Source organism: Stylophora pistillata, chromosome 10 (genome assembly GCF_964205215.1).
Source record: "Stylophora pistillata chromosome 10, jaStyPist1.2, whole genome shotgun sequence".
Taxonomy (NCBI): domain Eukaryota; kingdom Metazoa; phylum Cnidaria; class Anthozoa; order Scleractinia; family Pocilloporidae; genus Stylophora; species Stylophora pistillata.
Genome location: NC_142528.1, coordinates 1996382 through 2016489, shown reverse-complemented (window position 1 = coordinate 2016489; position 20108 = coordinate 1996382). Strand labels below are relative to the sequence as shown.

The following is a 20108-nucleotide window of genomic DNA, read 5'->3' as shown; positions in this document are numbered from 1 at the left end:
TCTTCCTCCATTTTGGATGACACGGTCCTTACCAAACCACCCCGCAGCCCCTATAGCTTCTATTTTATATTCTCCAGTGTATGGCACAGTCCATCGTTGAATACCACTGGATACGGTAACTTGTCCGTCATGATCTTTCCCTGTATAGTGACCGCCAAGTGACCTTGGACCGCTTGCTGCAGTCGAACCAAGATTTGTAAAGACAGCTTTAAATTCTAGGTAGATAGAAAGAAAAGGAATGACGCTTTATTGTTGAAGGCCATACGGCTGCCTAACTGATAGCAAATATGCCTTCAGCGCACTCTAAAAGTAATGGGAGAGCGAAGAAATCTACTCGCGCCTTGTTTGACAAAGTAGCGGGAATAGTTGTCACTCGACCGCGCCCTTACCTATGCACATGTTTCTTCGATCCCCGATTAATCCTGCTTTGCAGGAGCAATTGTAAGAGCCTTCAGTGTTGTTACACGTGGCGTCAGCATGGCATCCATGCAGACCTTTCTCACATTCGTTGACGTCTGCGATAAGCATAAAAATGATACCATCAGTTGACCTCCTTTTTATAACAGGAAGCAAAGAATACAGCGTTGAATTTACCTTGCTCACAAAAGTTTCCAGTCCACCCGGATGAGTTACACACACACGTGTAGTTGACGTGTTGGTTTACACACCTTGCACTGTTTTGGCACTGGTGTTGGATGCAGTAATCTGCAACTAAATGGGAAACATCTCCAAATAACATTCACTTACACATGATCAAAGTCATCAGGAAATATTTGTCTTTCTAACCTTCTGTTTTCATGTCACAGTAAGCTAGAATAGGGTTTCCAGACCTGATGGAATCCAACCAGTAATTACCGCTGACCACTTGCCTTCCCTCACTCGTCTTAATCTCTCTGCACGAATAGGCAGGCAACCCAGAAATGGAGCCGAGAGGGACTGGAATCGAACAAATTCATTCACAGGAAGACGAAAGTTAGAAACAATGATGAGTACCGATGTAGAATCCTTGAACAAGGTAATTATTAGAAGTTTGAAGGAGAAATCGGTTATTTCTGATACTGATATAAGTTCTTTTACCTCGTTTTGAGTCACTCGCCATGTAATATCTGTCTTTGTCTTTGACAAAGTCTTCAGGTCTGGCCTCCTTGGTCCGGTTATTTAACTCGCACTTTGAATTGAGTATGACGATGTTATAGCTTTGACATCTGAAATCAGCGTGACAAGCTTCCCGGCATTTCAGCGCGACGGCGCCCTGTCGGCCCTCGATCGTAATAAAGGTGTGGCCCCTGAGCATCATTTGGAAAATGGAGTGAATGCTTGCTCTACACTGCTTGCTGGTAATACCGTGGAACATTTGAGTCATGACAAGCACGACAAAAACTGAAATCTGTCCACTGACCATTGGTAGCATTATTGCTGTGACGTCTGGAAGAACAAGTACCATATGACGTTGAAGATGTGGGGCGGAAAAAGTAAAGGAAGAGAAGAAAAAATTGAAATAAAAAAAAAGAATCCTGCATATACCGTAAGAGAAGAAATAGGATGCAAAACTTTCAGTTGTGACAAAAATCCCACTAACTTCGCCGGCATTCATCCTCCAAGCCTTAACAAATTTCCGAATCTTTAGAATGGTCACATCATTCCTCGAGCATCGCTCTTGAAAAATTATGTTCTTATCTTTTCACGCCAAATGGAGGCTATTGGTTACTCACATCGGTTTGGTCTCGTACGTGTAATGAAAATTTTCAATTGTGATTACGAAAAAGACTGGCATAGGCTAAAATCTGGACTGGACTCTGGACTGGACTGGACCCTGGACTCTGGACTCTGGACTCTGGACTCTGGACTCTGGACTCTAATTTTACTTTTACTGTAATCAGTATGGACAAAATTACGAACAACTATGCGCATCACTATGCGATTAATTTAGTCAATCGACCGGTTTCGTCTTCGAGTGAGACTTCATCAGGATAAACTACGAAATAAGTTTGGATGGAAACAACAAAACGCCCGCAAGTATTTTCACACAGGATATGATAACATTCTCTGCTAGAAAGTGGTTTTTTAAGGTGTTTTTGGGGCTCACGTTTTTAACCTTAAATTCAAAACCTTGTAGAAAACTACGTTTTGCGAAATCGAAATGAGCTATGTGCTCACATAGATATTTCTATCAAGGAAATGAAAAGCAAACCTGTGCGACTTTGAAAGGACATTGCCATTTATATCATTTTACAATGTCACATTTCATTAAAAAAAAAAACCGTGTAGACCGTATACATCTCGTATATAGTAACGAGTACCGAAACTCATCTTTTTTCCAGCACTTCGAGCAGTTACGGTAACCGGAATTGTTTCATCGAGTTTTCACAAGCAATGACAAATTTATCAGTTTTTTAAGCTAGTAAAACCGCTGGTAAAACCGCATACATAGATTAACACTATGACATCGGTTTGTTTTACAATCATACATAGATACATAGATTAACATAGATTAACATACATAGATTAACACATACATAGATTAACACTATGCATACATAGTTACACTACGCATACATAGATTAACACTATGACATCGGTTTGTTTGACAATCATAGTGTTAATCTATGTATGCGGTTTTACCAGCGGTTTTACTAGCTTAAAAAACTGATAAATCTGTCATTGCTTGTGAAAACTCGATGAAACAATTCCGGTTACCGTAACTGCTCGAAGTGCTGGAAAAAAGATGAGTTTCGGTACCCGTTCCTATATACGAGATGTATACGGTCTACACGGTTTTTTTTTAATGAAATGTGACATTGTTAAATGGTATAAATGGCAATGTCCTTTCAAAGTCGCACAGGTTTGCTTTTCATTTCCTTGATAGAAATATCTATGTGAACACATAGCTCATTTCCATTTCGCAAAAAGTAGTTTTCTACAAGGTTTTGAATTTAAGGTTAAAAACGTGAGCCCCAAAAACACCTGAAAAAACCACTTTCCAGCAGAGAATGTTATCATATCCTGTGCGAAAATACTTGCGAGTGTTTTGTTGTTTACACCCAAACTTAATTTGTAGGTTATCCTGATGAAGTCTCACTCGAAGACGAAACCGGTCGATTAATTGACTAAATTAATCGCATATTGATGCGCATAGTTGTTCGTAATTTTGTCCCTACTGATTACAGTAAAAGTAAAATTAGAGTCCAGAGTCCAGAGTCCAGAGTCCAGAGACCAGAGTCCAGGGTCCAGTCCAGTCCAGTCCAGAGTCCAGTCCTGGTTTTACCCTATGCCAAAAAGACTAATAGGGAATTTATTCCCGCATGTAAACATTTGTTTGGCAATCTTTGAATTGCGGTTGAATGTCTGCAAAAATCATCGTTCACAATCTGGTTTCTTGAAACGTCAGGACATACTCAGCCATCAGGGCGATCAACGAAAGGTCGACAGATAACTTTTGTCCTTTAATTAAAGTTTGTTTGGTAAAGTCATAATTCCAATATTAAGAAAGTGAAAAAGACAAACTTTAAACCACAGCACGTTAACATTAACAAGTACGTGATTAATGTTAGCATTTGTTGATTGAGTTTTGTCCTAGCGCCTGTTTTGCACGCCGTTGACAAATGCTTTATTTTAGATACTTGTGGCTAAGACAGCACACGCGCGTCTGTTTTCCTTTGTCATCGAATATAATCCTTTAACCACGTTAGCGCTGGGCCAATGAGACGAGAGCGAGCCTTTTAGCTACGTGATCGGGGGAAATCAATCGGATATCAAAAAAGTAGAGAATTCTGTTATTGAAGCAGTGTGATCGTGTCTCTACAAATAGAAAATAGCCTCTTTTAAACGGGATTGCGTCTTACAGAATTGCAAGTATATCTAAAATATATGGAGGAAGTTTTTAATCGAGTATCTGTTCCTAAAGAAATGTGATTTTGGAAAGAACGGTGCTTAGTCGACTCACGTGTATTCATTTGCTTTTAGTTGACTAGCTAGCTTGTGTGGAATTACGCATTTGAACTAGTTCAAAACAGGTGGTAGATCCCGTGGACGCTATTTTTCTTAGTGTATCTTCTAATACATTAGCACGCTAAACCGCGGTGCGAAACATCCCCATCTCGTCCTGCAAGGAATAACTTGAAACTTAAACGAAGTCAATCGTCCACTGGATAACGAAAGCTCCGGCTCTAGAACAGAAGACACTGAAAGTTTAGCTTTTCAAGTTAAAAAAGAAAAGGGATGCAAAACGCTTCTTCAAAAAGGAATATTCCCGATTACAATTCTGGGAGTAGTATGATGACCTCGTTGGAAGATTTTCAATTAGTTACTAGAAAACACTAAAAGAAAATCGTTCAGTGTGTCAAGCTTGAGTGGACTATGCCTTCATCTTCCTGCTTATATTTATCAAAGCCTGCAAGGTATTAACAGTTAAACCGCCTAACATCGACTGCGCAGTCATTCTGACTCCCGTTCTACCAAAAGACCAAATAAAAAAATGCTGAGGTCGAGTTATATTCTTTGTTCTCACAGTCATTCAGAGCAACGGTTAAACTGATTGACGAACTAATGGTTGAATAATTTAAAGGTTTTCTAGAAATCCTCTTGAGTGCTGTCGATTAAAATTTAATAAGTACAAAACCTAATACGAATTTCAGATGACTCCGCGAAATATCTCGAGGTAAAAATCCGTTGCACACCCATAGAAGCAAATGATTTGCAGATGCGAGTGTTCTAAAGATTAAAATGTGAAAACATTTCTCATGTGGCACCCCGGCGAGCTGATTAGGATCATAGTTTACAAAATTTCGATTGCGAGATTTCGTAATGTCTTTCATAAGCAAGCAAATTAATCGAAAAAAATCCTATTCAACTGATAAAATACAGAATAATTTTCAGAATAAAAGTAGGTGCGGAAAATCGTGCCGAGACATGCAAACCAAACAGACTTAGGTAATTCGTTGTCAAGCGTTGTGTACTAAATAACTTTCTCTTGACTATTCATTTTAAAGGAAATAAACTATTAAAAATCCGGCCGTATGATCGAGAATCCCTTTCTCTGTGTTCTTAAGGTTATGCTGTTTACTGTAGTGGCTCTTTAACACACTGCAATATGTCGTGGTAGAAATTTTTTACTTTTAGTGTGGGATTACGAAAAAGACTCATAGGGAATTCACTCCCGCATGTAAACATTTGTTTGGCAATCTTTGAATTGCGGTTTAATGTCTGCAAAAATCACCGTACACAATCTGGTTTCTTGAAACGTCAGGACATACTCAGCAATCAGGACGATCAACAAAAGGTCCACAGATAACTTTTGCCGTTTAGTTAAAGTTTGTTTGGTAAAGTCATAATTCCAATATCATAGTAATTCAGTTATTCATGTTCAGTTCGACCGAGTCTCTTGATCTAGAAATCTTTTGTCCCAATTTTTTCCCGGGCTGTATGCTCATCATTTCAAATTTACTTCTTGCTCCTTCTAGAAAAGTTCTCAAAAGTTGCAAGAGGCATAACATAAAGATTTCTAGCAGTACTTCCACGGAATCTACAGATTCAGTCATTAAATACGTATGATGCACGATCCTTCGCAGTAGATAGCGCTATTTATGCAATAGCGAAAATCAGACCTGAAAAAAAAAATCAGGCCTGTACAGGATCCCGTACAGGCCTGATTTTTTTTTTTTTTTTTTTTTTTTTTCAGGTCTGATTTTCGCTATTGCATAAATAGCGCTATCTACTTCGAAGGATCGTGCATCATACGTATTTAATACCGCAGTTCAAAATATATGGACTTCATATATTCATTCTATCTCAGTCATTAAAGTTTGCGACTTCGCCTCTCTAATGTCCCTCACTGACTTGAAAGAGACCTAAATTTCATGTCATAGTCGGGACAGAAATTTTTAAAGTCAAAAATTGTCAACGCATTTTCCGTAATTGATGCTCAGCTACATGAATTTCTAAAATACTGCTTGTTTTCATGATACGAACACAGAGAAACTTAGACTGCTTACCTGAAGTTGGTATTCAACGGATTTTTTGTGTCTTGAAAATAATTCAAAATTTTAGACCCATCTTATTTTGTCTCGCACGGTAAGCTGCCTACTGGCAAGAAATAGGACAAAAGATTCTTTGCTTTGTCCTGCCGCGAATGTTTAATATGTTTAATATAGACTAAAACGATTGCAACACACGCAAGCTGGCCGTAGTTTGGTCAAATTAAGCCTCTCGCGCATGCGCGCTGTTTTAACACTCCCATCAGACTACGCATGTAGTACAGCTGGCTTCTAGTGTGGCCTTTATTAAGCTTTAACTGTAAAACAGTACAAAGTTGATAAGGTCGGGAGATGGGAGTAAGAGAAGAATGCATGAGACAAAGAAACCAAGATAAAACGGTAGTCCTTTTTATTGTAGAATCTCGTATTTCCGATGAAACACATTTCCTCGTCCTTTCCTGAAGAAACGTAGCTTTCAAGTTGTGAAATTTTTATAACTTAAGTCAAATGAAAAACAAAGAGGTGCACCAGCTGACCTCTATGAATCAATATATTGATTTTTTTATCAAACCGTAGTTTGAAACTTTGATTTATTGACCAATCAATCAAGGCAACTAGGAAAAAGTAATAACTTGTTTTTGTAATTCCTAGAAACAATTAATTTGCAACAAACATATTTCTGATTGTTTGTGGCATACATCTTAAACTTAAAGATGCCATCACCTTGGAAAATGTAGCCCCTCTGAAAAAAAAAAAAAAAAGAGAAAACAAAAAGCCTGCAGGACAAGTTCTGACAGTCCGCTGAAAAACATTCTTGAATTTACTATAGTTGAAAAACAAAAACAAAAACAAAAAAAAAACTGACTCAATCAACATCAGTTTCTTTGTACATACTTGTCGTAGTTCCTTGTATTTATTTAATGACCAATGAACATTGGATGAATTTTCCAGCCTAAGTCTAAAATTTTTGTCAACTGCATTTGAATTAAGCTAACCTATTAGCTAATGTAATTCGGGGCTCACCATCAGAAAAAATTCCAAAATGACAAAAAAGCAGCGGGATCATAACGCATTCATTTATTAGCATTGCCTTGAAAAATTGCCCTTTTATTTTTTTACTTCAGAATAAATAAAAGTCTCATACAAATAAACTGAATAAAAAAAAATTAAGATAGCCACGGATCCCACAGTCAATAGACTCATACTTTTGGCAACAAATATTGAACAACCGCCCTGTGAGCCCGTACTGTGGTCAGACTGAAAGCTCTCTTAATCACTAACTCAACCTTAACTATTATCATTTAGCAAGCTCGGCTAGTCAGAAGCCGAATGTACAAATGTACCTCCACCCCCTCCGGCATTTGAATTGCTGGACGACTTCGATGCACCTCCTTTTTGGCCAACAAGTAAACGAATGATCTCGCTTTTTTTTAAATTAAAGTTTCCAATCATCCTTGCCCCTCTTCCTCCATTCTTGATGACACTGTCCTTCCCGCACCCCCCTGAGGCTCCTATTGCTTCAATTCTGTATTGACCAGTCTGTGGCACAGTCCACAGTTGAATACCGCTGGATAATGTAACTTGTCCGTCATGGTCCTGACCTGTCTAGTGACTACCGATTGAGGCTGGACCCTTGCCGCCTTCACTCGCATCAAGGGTTGTAAACACAGCTGAAAATCCTGCGTAACAAACACGCAATATTATGAAATTTATCATACTTGAGATGAATTGTCAAATTATATTGCCAATATCGCCAACTGTCATGCTTGAAAAATGATTCCTGCAAATTAAGGGAAATTAGATAAAGAAGAAAAAGCTCCTGAAAATTATACGATGAAAGTTAAACCGCATTCTTAAGACTTCTTGAACCCTGGAAGAATAACAATGCTTCCCAGACTGCTTCCGCTTCCTTCTCTGAATAAAAGCCATTTTTATTCCCTATTCACAGTATACTGATATGTAGCTAGTAACAAATTGATTCCACATTGCCCTGCGTCTGTTCGATAGAAAGATCAGAGACGACATCATAATGTAATAAGAACAAAAAGGTGGAACTCGAGGCGCAGCCGGATATGTCACTGAACTTCATTTCTAGTTCTAGAGTAAGAAAAATAAAGCCATTTAAACCAGTTCTTGTATTTTTTTGCTTTTGTTACAATTCTTCTTCAAGAAAAAAAGAGAGACAGCTTGATATGTAGCATCTCGTTACCTGTGCATTTAGTCCCATTTCCTTTGAATCCATCTTTACACTTGCACTTGTAAGATCCCAGGGTGTTGTTACACTCAGCAGTCACATCACAGCCGTGAGTTCCTTCAGTACATTCGTTGGAGTCTTGAACACAAAAAGGCGGGCATATCATGTATATGAGACCCTTTTTTTGGTACCCTCCGATAATAAAGATAAAAGACGGAGTCTCTAAATGTTACATTAATAGCTATTAAATCACCTGAGCAATTAGTTCCATTTCCATGAAATCCATCTTTACACGTGCAGTTGTAAGATCCCGAGGTATTGTTACACTCAGCATACACATCACATGGGTGTATTCTGTTGGCGCACTCGTCTATGTCTAGAACAAAAAAAAGAGGACCATCTAGATCAGTTATATTACTTCAGAATCTACTTTTGATGAAAGTCACCACAGAAAATGTGACGACTAGTTACCCGTGCAGTTAGTTCCATTTCCATAAAATCCATATTTACACGTGCACTTGTGAGACCCCAGGGTATTGTTACAATCAGCATTCACATCACAGTCGTGTGTTCTGTCAGCACATTCGTTTACATCTAGAACACGGAGAGGAATATCATGTAAATTATACCCTTTTTAAGCCCTCTCAGATGACAAAGATGACACACAGAGTCTGAATGTGTTACAATTAGTAACCTGTGCAGTTAGTTCCATTTCCTGGAGATCCGTCTTTACACGTGCAGTTAAAAGATCCCAAGGTATCTGTAACTCCCATTGCGGGCCTATGTTCACGTAAACATCTGGGCAATCTCCCATGTGCTTTAAGAGGAAAATCGTCACGTTCATTTTCGAGAATGTTTGGTTGCTATTTTATTGTCATTGTTTGAAAACCCTAAGCTCGAACAGTCGGTGAGTTTTCATTTCAGTTATTAACGTTGTAATTTCGTTTGTTTTAGGCGTGTTTTCTGTTTGCAGAAAACCTCTCCTTTACTGGCGAGTCGAGTTTTCGACTCGGGCAAATGTTTCTGTGAAATAAACAACAGTTTTCGACTCCTACGAATTGGTCGTGGAGTTTAGAGGTTTAACTTGTTCCATAGGAGGATTTGGAAGTGGTGGAGGCATCGTAATTTTGTTTCGGGTATATTGTTCGGTTGGAACACTTCGAATTTGGAATTATGGAAGATGACCTTGAGCTACATTTGAATTCTTTGCATCAACAAGCGAGTGATCGTACACACATGACCGCGTTGGGCGGTTCGATGGAAATGGAAGAAGAAAACGGCACAGGAAACATTCAAGTTAACTCGCGTAACGATGTTGAAGACGTCGAGGGATATTTGAACGAGAAGAAACGCGCTCTAAACAATTCGCGCTCCGGCTATGTTGGAAACCTGACCAGAATATACAACGAAATTACCCGTTTGATGGAAAACGGCGGAACCCAGGACGAAATCTCAAGGGAAATGGAAAATTTTAACGATGGGTGGATTAAATTTGTGGATGCTCATGATAAATACTGCAAGTGTTTGGTTGTTGGTGTTGACGCTTCGGCGTTGGAAAAGGCTGAGAAAGGTTATAAGGAGCAAATGGAGCGAAAATTAAATCTCGATACCGCTGTAAAATGGTGGCGACCCGAGTATCAGCACAGCAGTGTATTTTCAAGCTTAAGACGTAAAGGCCCGGGCAGTAAAGCTTCCAAATCGAGTTCAAAGACATCTTCGAGTACGGTGTCCCGAAAAAGAGAAGCTCTTGCTTTAGCTCAGCTTAAGGTCCGCCAATTGAAAATTCGCCAGCGATTGGACGAAGAAGAACAAGAGATTCGAAGGAAAAGAGAGTCAATGGAAGCCGAAATGGAGGCAGAAAAGGCTGCTATGTCATTAAAAATTTATGAAGAAGAAACAGGAGAAGAAGGAAGAGACATGGAATTATCAATTAGTCATGAAAGGGAACATTGTCAGCCACCTAAATTACAAGGTGTGACCGAACTAAAATGTACTTTAGAGCCCTTTACAATGAATCGAACTCCATCCCCCAAACCACAACTTTCTACTGTTCCATCTCTGTCTACGACTAATTATTTAAATGAAACAGTATCTGGATCATTTCTGCCACACCCCAAACGGGAAGCCCTCGTCGTTCCTGCCTCATCGTGTAACTCAGCTCAGCCAAATGGTTACGCGACCTTACAACCAGTCTCTCATCTGTCAAGTTCCAAACAACTTAGATTTACATCCTCCTTAGACAATCCTGCTTCTGGAACTGTTGGTGGCGTTACATCATCTGCGACACCTACAAGTAACACAATCATAAGTTCGTTAACAGTACCTGTTTTTCAGCCCTGGGAATTGCAGCACACTACTTCCCGCTTGCCAAGTGGGGATTCGAAACCCTTGTTTGTTGATTCTGTAGTACCCAGTATTAAGTCTTCAGAAGCACTGTATGACCAACCCGTCAGAGAATCGTGGTCTTCTGTTTGGCAAATGCCGCGAGCCCAGACATCACAAAATGTGACGTGTAACACAACACCAGCACAGCAGGTACAGCACTTTGACAGTGGAAGGGAAATGGTGAAGGCACTGAGGCAAGTGGTTACCTCGCCAAAAGTCGAATACCTCAAGTTTGATGGAAACCCACTTAGATATGTGTCATTTATTCACAACTTCGAAACTTATTTGGAACAGGACAACCCCGACGACTCTAGGCGTCTCCAACTACTGATCCAACACTGCACTGGAAAGGCAAGAGAAGCGGTCGAGAGCTGTGAGAATTTACCAGTTTCTGATGGTTATCGAGTGGCGAAAGAAACATTACGCGAGAACTTCGGAAAACCGCACGTAATTGCAGATGCGCAAATTAAGAAATTGCTACGTTTACCTAGGCTGAAGAATGTGGATGGACCTTCCTTATTAGAATTTAGTAGACACTTAGACACTGCTGATCGAACCTTGACTGGAATGGGAACTGAATATGTAGCTGACCTTAATCACATGAACACTTTAAGAGAGCTAACCAAAAAGTTGCCAATGTTCCTCCGAGCAAAATGGACCGAGTGCGCTGGGAAAATTATAGTATCAGATCGTAGACCTAAGTTTGGAGATTTTGTAAAATTTATCAAAGAACGAGCCAAGTTGGTGGACAATGAATTCGGACACGACATGAACTTTGAACCCTCTAAAGAAACAATTCTCGGAAGGAGTCAGGGGAATCAGAGCAAACCTCACCTCCGCTCATCAACGTTCTTGACTGGAACTGGATCAACCAGTGGTCGTCAGAATGAAAACAAGAGAGGGCCAGATTTCGTAAAGAATCAAGCTCCTAGTCTGGTTTGTTCCGAGCGACATGAAATTTGGAAGTGCGAAAGGTTCAAAGGTTTCACATATGGAGAGAAAAGGAAAGTTGTGCAATAAGGTGGACTTTGTAACAAATGTCTTGTAAAGGGACACATAGCTAAGGAGTGCCCCAAAGTGAATTTCAAGTGCCAGAAGTCTAGTTGTGGAGGTAACCACCACACTCTAATGCATCGTCACACTACAGGAACCGGAGGAGAAGCTAATGCTGATGCTGAACAACAATCGCGAGCAAGACAAGAAAATGCGTTGCTTCCTAATGTTACTGGGGCCGGGAATGATAGAGAAGTAACTGTAGCGGCCACTGGGGCCGGAGAAAACCGAGTTTGTCTTGGGATCCTGCCTGTCAAAGTTCAAGGAAAGGGTAGCGACAGGATGGTCGAAACGTATGCTCTGCTTGACAATGGTTCGGAGGTGACACTGTGCCATGAAAGGCTGGCAAAAGAACTTAAGCTTAATGGAAATAGACTTAGTTTCACATTGACTGGAATGACGGGTTCAGCCCAGGTGGAAGGTTCCCTTGTAGATTTGGTGGTGAAGTCCTTGGATGAATCAGTTACTGTCGAATTGTTGAATGTGAAAACAGTCAATGATATGCCAATTTCTACAAGTTGTATACCGAAGACAGAAGACCTTACTAGGTGGCCTCATCTTCGAGACATTGACATTCCAGTGCTAGAATATGGAGAAGTCTTGCTATTGATTGGGCTCAAAGAGAATCCTGGCCTGTTCCTTCCACTTGAATGTAAATCTGGTGACCACGATGAGCCGATAGCTATCCGATACAGCTTGGGATGGACAGTGATGGGTCCAATGGAGGGTCAGATCACGGTTGCTCAGTGAATTTTGTCCGCACGAAGGAAAGTCAGTGGAGGCAAAGGGGAGTCCACGCCAACACTGGGCCGTTTAATGTTAAACACCATACTGATGATGAATTCTTACATCGCCAACTCGAGCGACTTTGGAAAACAGATTTTGGTGACTCTTCCGTTGGAATAGATACCCTACCATCCATTGAAGACAACAAAGCCTTATACAAGATGGAACAATCCCTGCAAAGGGTGGGTGACCACTTTCAAGTTGCTCTGCCATGGCGGGAAGAATTGCCTTATCTCCCCAACAATAAACCAAAGGCGGAACAAAGGTTACAACTTCTGAAGAAACGACTGCTTAAAGATGGAGAGTTGCTTACGAAGTACCGAAGTACGATGCAAGAGTGCATAGTTAGTGGGCATGCCCAGAGAGTTCGAAGGGAAGAGTTAGACGTGAGAGATCGACCAGTTTGGTACCTTCCGCACCATCCTGTGACCCATCCGTTGAAACCAGGAAAAGTAAGAGTGGTCTTCGATTGTGGTGCAAAGTATCATGGAACCTCCCTTAATCAGCAATTATTACAAGGCCCTGACTTGGCAAATCCTTTAGTAGGAGTATTGATCAGATTTCGCCAAGAATCTATCGCCATCGCAGCCCACATTGAAGCCATGTTTCATCAAGTTTACGTCGAGCCCAAGGACCGGGATGCGTTGAGATTCTTATGGTGGCCCAATGGAGACTTGAACGAGGAACCGCGAGAGTACTGCATGGTGAAACATCTATTTGGGGCGACCTCTTCTCCATCTTGTGCACACCTTTGCCTCAAGAAAACAGCATCGATTTATCAATCAGAATTCGACCCTGTGACAGTTCAAACCGTGAAGAAAAACATGTATGTCGACGATTTGATGAAGTCTGTAAATTCACCAGAGATTGCAATAAGGCTGTCTTCACAACTAAGAGAATTGCTGGCGAAAGGTGGCTTCAGGTTAACAAAATGGCTTAGCAATGACCGGAAGGTGTTGGCTGAAATACCACAATCTGAAAGAGAAAGTTCAGTGGTCAACTTGGACATAGACGATTTGCCCACAGCGTGTGCGCTTGGTTTAAAATGGAATGTAGAGACTGACAAATTCATCTGGGAGGTGTCAGCCAAAATTCAGCGATTACTGGAAGAGAAGCCAATGACTAGACGTGGAGTGTTGTCAGTTGTTAGTTCATTATTTGATCCACTTGGTTTTATCTCCCCCTTCATAATGAAGGCCAAGCTATTACTACAAGAACTTTGTCGGAAGAAGGTGGGATGGGACTGTGTCATTGGTGAACAAGAAAGGGTTCAGTGGTTACACTGGCTAGAAGACTTTCCAAAATTGCAAGCATTCCAAATCGAACGATGTTTTAAGCCGAAGAACTTTGGCGAAACAAAGAATGTTCAGCTGCACATTTTCTCAGATGGATCTCGTGTAGGGTATGGAACAGTAGCCTATCTACGCCTTGTTGACGTTCTCGACAACATCCATTGCAGCTTTGTCATGGGAAAGGCACGGCTGGCCCCCATCCACGAAATCACGATTCCATGGTTGGAATTATCAGCAGCAGTTATCTCAGTTAGGCTGTACCAGATCATAAGTCGAGAAGTGGAAATCAAGATAGATCGAGTGAAGTACTGGACGGACTCTACTACCGTATTGAAATGCCTTAAAAATGACACCAAGCGGTTTCACACCTTTGAGTCGAATCGCCTTACCATGATCCGTAGCATATCATCCACCTCAGATTGGAGAAACGTCAACCGAGATGAGAATCCAGCAGACGATGCATCCAAAGGCTTGAGGCTTGACGAGATGATCAAGAACAAGCGGTGGTTAAATGGTCCAGCGTTCCTTTGGGAAGAAGAATCCTGTTGGCCAGCAACCATTGAGGTGCCCCCCTTGAAAGATAGCGATCCTGAAGTAAGAAAGGAAAGCCGAATCTACACCACTGTTGCTGTACAAGATTCAATAAGAGGTTTAATACATTACTACTCTTCATGGTGGAAATTGAAGAAAGCGTTTGCGTGGATTTTACGCTACAAGAAGTTTCTCCAGAGCAAAGTTTGCAAGCAGGAAGTATACGATGCATCTCCTCTAATTAGTTCAGGAAACATAGTTGGAAAACTAACCGCACTCGAGCTGCAAAAGGCTGAAGAGGAAATTGTTCGTCAGGTCCAGAAAGCTACCTTTCCAAAGGTGTTCGAGGCACTCAGTAACATCTCGCCTGGCGCAAACAAACGGTTGATGAAGAAGGCACTAAAGAGGGAGGGCTCCTCGATATTCCAATTGAATCCTAAGTTGAGAAACGGGTTGCTGGCAGTTGGTGGAAGACTAGAGAGTGCTCCTATAAACGAAGATTTGAAGTATCCTTACATTCTACCCAATAATCACCATGTGACAGAACTAATTATTCGGCACAACCACGCGAATGTGGGCCATATGGGCCAGGAATCTGTGCTATCATCACTGAGAGAAAGGTTTTGGGTCATAAAGGGACGCTCTGCAGTACGACGTGTATTGAGAAAGTGTGTTGATTGCCAAAAACGAAAGGCACCCACTGGAGAGCAGTTCATGGCAAAGTTACCTGAAGACAGGATCACCCCACATAAACCTCCATTCACATATGTCGGGGTGGATCTATTTGGCCCCATAGAAGTAAAGCAGAAAAGAAGTAGAGTCAAGAGATATGGATGTATTTTCACGTGCTTGTCAGTCCGTGCCATACACATTGAGGTTGCAAATACTTTGAATATAGATTCTATGATCAATGCATTGAGGAGATTCATTTGCCTGAGAGGATGTCCCGAGGAAATCAGGAGCGACTGTGGAACGAACTTAACTAAAGCAGACAAGGAGTTGAAAGAATCGATTGAAGAATGGAATCAGCAAAGGATCGATGGATTCTGTGCTCAAAGAGGAATTCAGTGGATCTTCAATCCACCTGGGGCAAGCCACATGGGAGGGGCATGGGAAAGAATGATCAGGTCTGTACGTCAAATCTTGAAGGCCCTATTGAAGGAACAAGGGGTCTGTGACGAAGTGCTTCACACCGTGCTGACTGAAGCGACTAACATCCTCAACAGTAGACCCTTGACGCGAAACAGTAATGACGTTATGGATGAAGAACCGCTGACCCCAAACCATCTTCTAAACTTGCGACCATGTTCCAGTTTGCCCCCAGGAATTTTCGACAAAGAAGATCTTTACTGTCAACGCCAGTGGAGACAAGCGCAGTACTTGTCAAATCTCTTCTGGAAACGGTGGATTAGTGAATACCTCCCAACCCTTCAAGAACGAAAGAAGTGGAATGAAGCAAAGGAGAATCTGAAAGTGGGAGATGTCGTTCTGTTAGCTGACAAAAACTTTCCCAGAGGACAGTGGCCACTCGCGCGAATCATCGAAGTCTTTCCTAGTGAAGATGGGCTTGTGGGTTCTGCAAGAGTTAGGACCAGTTCCACCGTCATGACCCACGCGAAGCGCCAAAGACAGAGGGAGGTGAAAACGACAGTGACTACCCTCGTACGACCAATTACGAAGCTGTGTCGTCTTGAATTGTCAAATTCCTAGTTAGTTAGAATCATCCGGTGATTCTTCGATCACACTTTCATGTAGCACCTTGACGTTATGGACGTGTCTGTGCAGCGTTACAAAGTTTATTTGACGCAGACTCTGATCTAACCTTATAGACTACAATGGCCTGGCATTTGACATTTGTAACATATTTTGAACTGGTGTGGATCTATATGGACGACAAAATAATTAGGTGTATTTACGCCGGCACCTGATGACATTGATCTAAGATGTGGTCAGTTAGTTTATATTCCTTGTATTGAGTAGCTTCGCGTTATTTCACGTTAAATCGCACTGGTCGCAGATAGCCTTTGTAAATGAAATAGTTTGTGTAAATTTCATTTAGGGGCCGGTGTAACTCCCATTGCGGGCCTATGTTCACGTAAACATCCGTGCAATCTCCCATGTGCTTTAAGAGGAAAATCGTCACGTTCATTTTCATTTGCTATTTTATTGTCATTGTTTGAAAACCCTAAGCTCGAACAGTCGGTGAGTTTTCATTTCAGTTATTAACGTTGTAATTTCGTTTGTTTTAAGCGTGTTTTCTGTTTGCAGAAAACCTCTCCTTTACTGGCGAGTCGAGTTTTCGACTCGGGCAAATGTTTCTGTGAAATAAACAACAGTATCTTTACATTCAGCATCTATATCTACAAGAAAAGGACTATCATGTAAATGAAACCTCTTTTGAGCTTTCTCATACAATGTAAATGAAAGACGGTGTATGAAATGTTTCAATTAGTTACCTGTGCAGTTAGTTCCATTTCCATGAAATCCATCTTTACACGAGCAGTTGTAAGATCCGTTGGTATTGTTACACTCAGCATTAATATCATAGTCGTGTTTTCCATCAGCACATTCATCTATCTCTGGAACAAGTAAAAGAATATAATGTAAATGAGATCTTTATTTCAAGTCACCTCAAATGATACAGCCGAAAGACGGAGTTTAAATACATCATAACAAGTCTCCTGTGCAGTTGGTTCCATTTCCATGAAATCCATCTCTACACGTGCAACTGAAAGATCCCAGGGTATTGTTACATTCAGCATTCACATCACAGTCGTCTGTTCTGTCGGCACATTCGTTTAAATCTAGAACATGGAAAGGAATGTAATGTAGTGTGTTGTAAATGAGACCATTTTTTCAGCTTTCTTATACACTGAGAAAGACGACGTATGATATGTTGCAACTGGTGACCTGCGCAGTTAGTTCCATTTCCATGAAATCCATCTTGACACATGCAGTTGTAAGATCCAAAGGTATTATTACACTGAGCATTAACATCACAGATGCGTTTTCCATCAGCACATTCATCTACATCTAGAAAAAGAAAAGGAAGACGATGGAAATCAGTCCTGTTATTTTAATTTTAATAAGTCACCTCAGATAATGAAGAAGAAAGACAGTCCACGAAAACATCAACATTTTCAATAAAAAACTTAACAAATGCAATATGTTCCATTTCCGTGAAATCCATCTTTACACGTGCACTTGTATGATCCCAGGGTATTGTCACAATCAGCATTCACATCACAGTCGTGTGTTCTGTCAACACATTCATCTGTGTCTAAAACACGGAAAGTAATATCGTATAAATGAAGCCTTTGTTAAGCTTCCTTATCCTTGCACAATGAAGATGAAAGACGGTGTATGAGATGTTTCAATTAGTTACCTGCGCAGTTAGTTCCATTACCATGAAATCCTTTTTTACACGTGCATTTGTAAGATCCAAGGGTATTGTTACACTCAGCATTCACATCACAGTCGTGTGTTATGTTATTACATTCGTCGGTATCTACATCACAGTGTCGAACTATAAGTAACTTCACAAATAATTACACCAAAGAAAATATTTGCCCATCTCTTACCACAGACACTGTAACTCCCTCCTGCCCCTCAAGTGAGAAACTGTGGATCATTTTGATAAGTGGTTTGACAAATCTCTCAATACGCCAACAGCGAAAGCTATCAAGATATCAGTCTAACTCAATCAGGCGATGTACCTGAACACCATCGTCCATTGCTAGTGTAACCTTCCTTGCAAGTACAATAATAGGAGCCCACGGTGTTGGTACAGTATGCATTGACGTCACAAGCATTATTTTCATTGATGCATTCATCGTGATCTGGTTAGTGAATGAAGAAGGAAAGAAGTCAACATTTCGTAAACATAAATTTAGCAGAGGAATATTCATACCTTGTGCTAAATTACAAACCAGGAGTCCTTTTATTATGATTTACCTTCCAAATACATATCACAATTAACCAGAAGTGCCTTCCCAGTGCCAGATGGATCCAGCCAGTAGTTGCTACTTGCAGTGTCTTTCCCTTCACTTGCTTTTATCTCATGGCATGAACGTGCTGGTAACTCCGGAATCGAACCCAAGGGAGCTGGTATAGGTACAATTGTTGGACTTTAAGCACTCATAGGCGTACAAATCGAAAGGGGAGAGAAAAAGGCACGTGGGAATAGAAACAAGACCCGTGTTCCATTTATTTTGTTCTCCTTTGACTTGTGAATTCTTAAACACTCTGTTGAGCAAGGAAAAGAAGGCCCTTCTCTCCTTAGCCCCCCGTTAAGAGCGTCAAGTTTTGTTTATTTTCTCCCTGACCGTAAGACTCTTGTTGCACTTTAAAAAGGAAATATACCAACAATCACTTGTCAATGTTTCACACATGCATCAAAGCTGTTTTTTTTTCTGTTAACTTAAGTTAAACTTCAAACACTGAAAGAGGTAGAGATAAAATCTTTCATTATTACAGTCGGGAGATAATATGAAAGTAATTGAGAGTATTGGAAAACGCGGCCTGTAAGTACACTGCGTGATGGAAATATTTATAATTCATATTATAGAGTATCGGCTGAGTGCTTACCTCTTCCGTTCAAACGACGAATGTTAAACCACGCAGGGTCTGTGTGGAAATTCTCAGGTCGTGCGTCCTTCGTACGGTTGTTTAATTCACAGATCTGTTCTTTTCTGTTGAAATTATAGCTTTGGCATGTAACTTCCCTTTCACAGCTATGAGGAGCTGCTACTTTCATTCTCTTGGAAACGAAACCTTTGAGAGTCATGCCGCGAATGTCAACTTCTGTCCTGCATTGTTCCTCAGCTGTTACAAGGTTGGTGAACGAAACACAGATATGAAAATAACGAAATATCCGCAGCAACGAAAACCACTTAGAGATACACATATTTTGAACAAACATTTTTTCTTAGGGCTGACTAAGAACCGAGGACTGAAACTACCCTACGGAAGTTAACCCGGATTTCAACGCCAATGAAGTGCTTAATGTTTCTCCCGAGCGTTCTTTTAAAATCGTCAAAAAGAAGAATTTTCATATAGGTTATAGCCTACTTACCCACAGGGCAATCTGTTTGCCTTATTATTGAGAGCCACTTTGCTTGCCTTGCATACCGAGTAGAGTCAGGAGGCTGATGGCTTTTTCGATCAGGATGACAGCAGAAACAAAACAGGTTTTAATAAAACCGTTTCCGCTTTCAATTAGCAACCCGGGTTATTTCATTATTACGGTAAAGTGAATGTTCAATTCTGTAAAATAAACTCTGCCTTTTGTGTACGTTAATAACCATTTTCCCTAAAATTTCATTCGTTTGCTATCTTCCTATTCCAAAAAATGTTTTGTAAAATGACCTTAAAAGTGCACGAACTTCTTTCAAATGTTTAGGTTCTCTCATCATGTACCACTTCATAGAGAAAACGTATTTAGATGAAATAATTTATTATATTAAATACTAGGAGAAGAAGCTTGTTCAGATATTTCATTCAGGGCCTAGTTATGTCAATAAAAATAGTAAAAAGAAAGGAAAATGCTTTAGCAAACTTCGAATATAATTACTTTAGGGACGAGCAAGGACAAGAGTTTTGGTAAATCTCACCTTGTCCACGTGGTGTTAGTAAAGTCAAAACGTTGAGAACGAAGCAGTAGGGAACGAACACCATGTTCTCAGAAAATGACCGTTATTCGAACAACCACATTAAGGTTTTCAACTTAAATGGGGACATCAGTGAAACAGCTGAGGTTTAATATGCGTTCAAATACACCACTCTCTTTGTTTGATCAGGAAGCTTTCAGAGGTTCTAACAACTGAATAAGACCCTCTGGGATGTAATTTGGTTATATCAACTAAGGTGGAATTGGCCACTGTGAAGAGTTAAAAA

The 20108-nt window shown here is 40.6% G+C and overlaps 2 protein-coding genes across 2 annotated transcripts; both read left to right on the top strand.

Moving 5' to 3' along the window:
• Positions 1–9103: 9103 nt before the first annotated feature.
• LOC148721299 (uncharacterized) lies at positions 9104–12354 on the top strand. Its single transcript, XM_088736122.1, has 2 exons — positions 9104–11487; positions 11602–12354. Exons 1-2 carry the CDS (start codon positions 9340–9342, stop codon positions 12352–12354), a joined length of 2901 nt encoding a protein of 966 aa, XP_088592248.1. The 5' UTR covers positions 9104–9339.
• Positions 12355–12551: 197 nt separating this feature from the next.
• On the top strand, positions 12552–15923 carry LOC148721298 (uncharacterized). Its single transcript, XM_088736121.1, has one exon. It carries the CDS (start codon positions 12552–12554, stop codon positions 15921–15923), a length of 3372 nt encoding a protein of 1123 aa, XP_088592247.1.
• Positions 15924–20108: the final 4185 nt, after the last annotated feature.

Bases quoted from the DNA above. Each gene is read 5' to 3' on its own strand.
- LOC148721299 (XM_088736122.1), top strand. From the start codon at position 9,340: ATGGAAGATGACCTTGAGCTACATTTGAATTCTTTGCATCAACAAGCG. The intron at 11,488-11,601 runs GTTTGTTCCGAG...TGTCTTGTAAAG, and splicing joins AGAATCAAGCTCCTAGTCTG to GGACACATAGCTAAGGAGTG.
- LOC148721298 (XM_088736121.1), top strand. From the start codon at position 12,552: ATGGAACAATCCCTGCAAAGGGTGGGTGACCACTTTCAAGTTGCTCTG.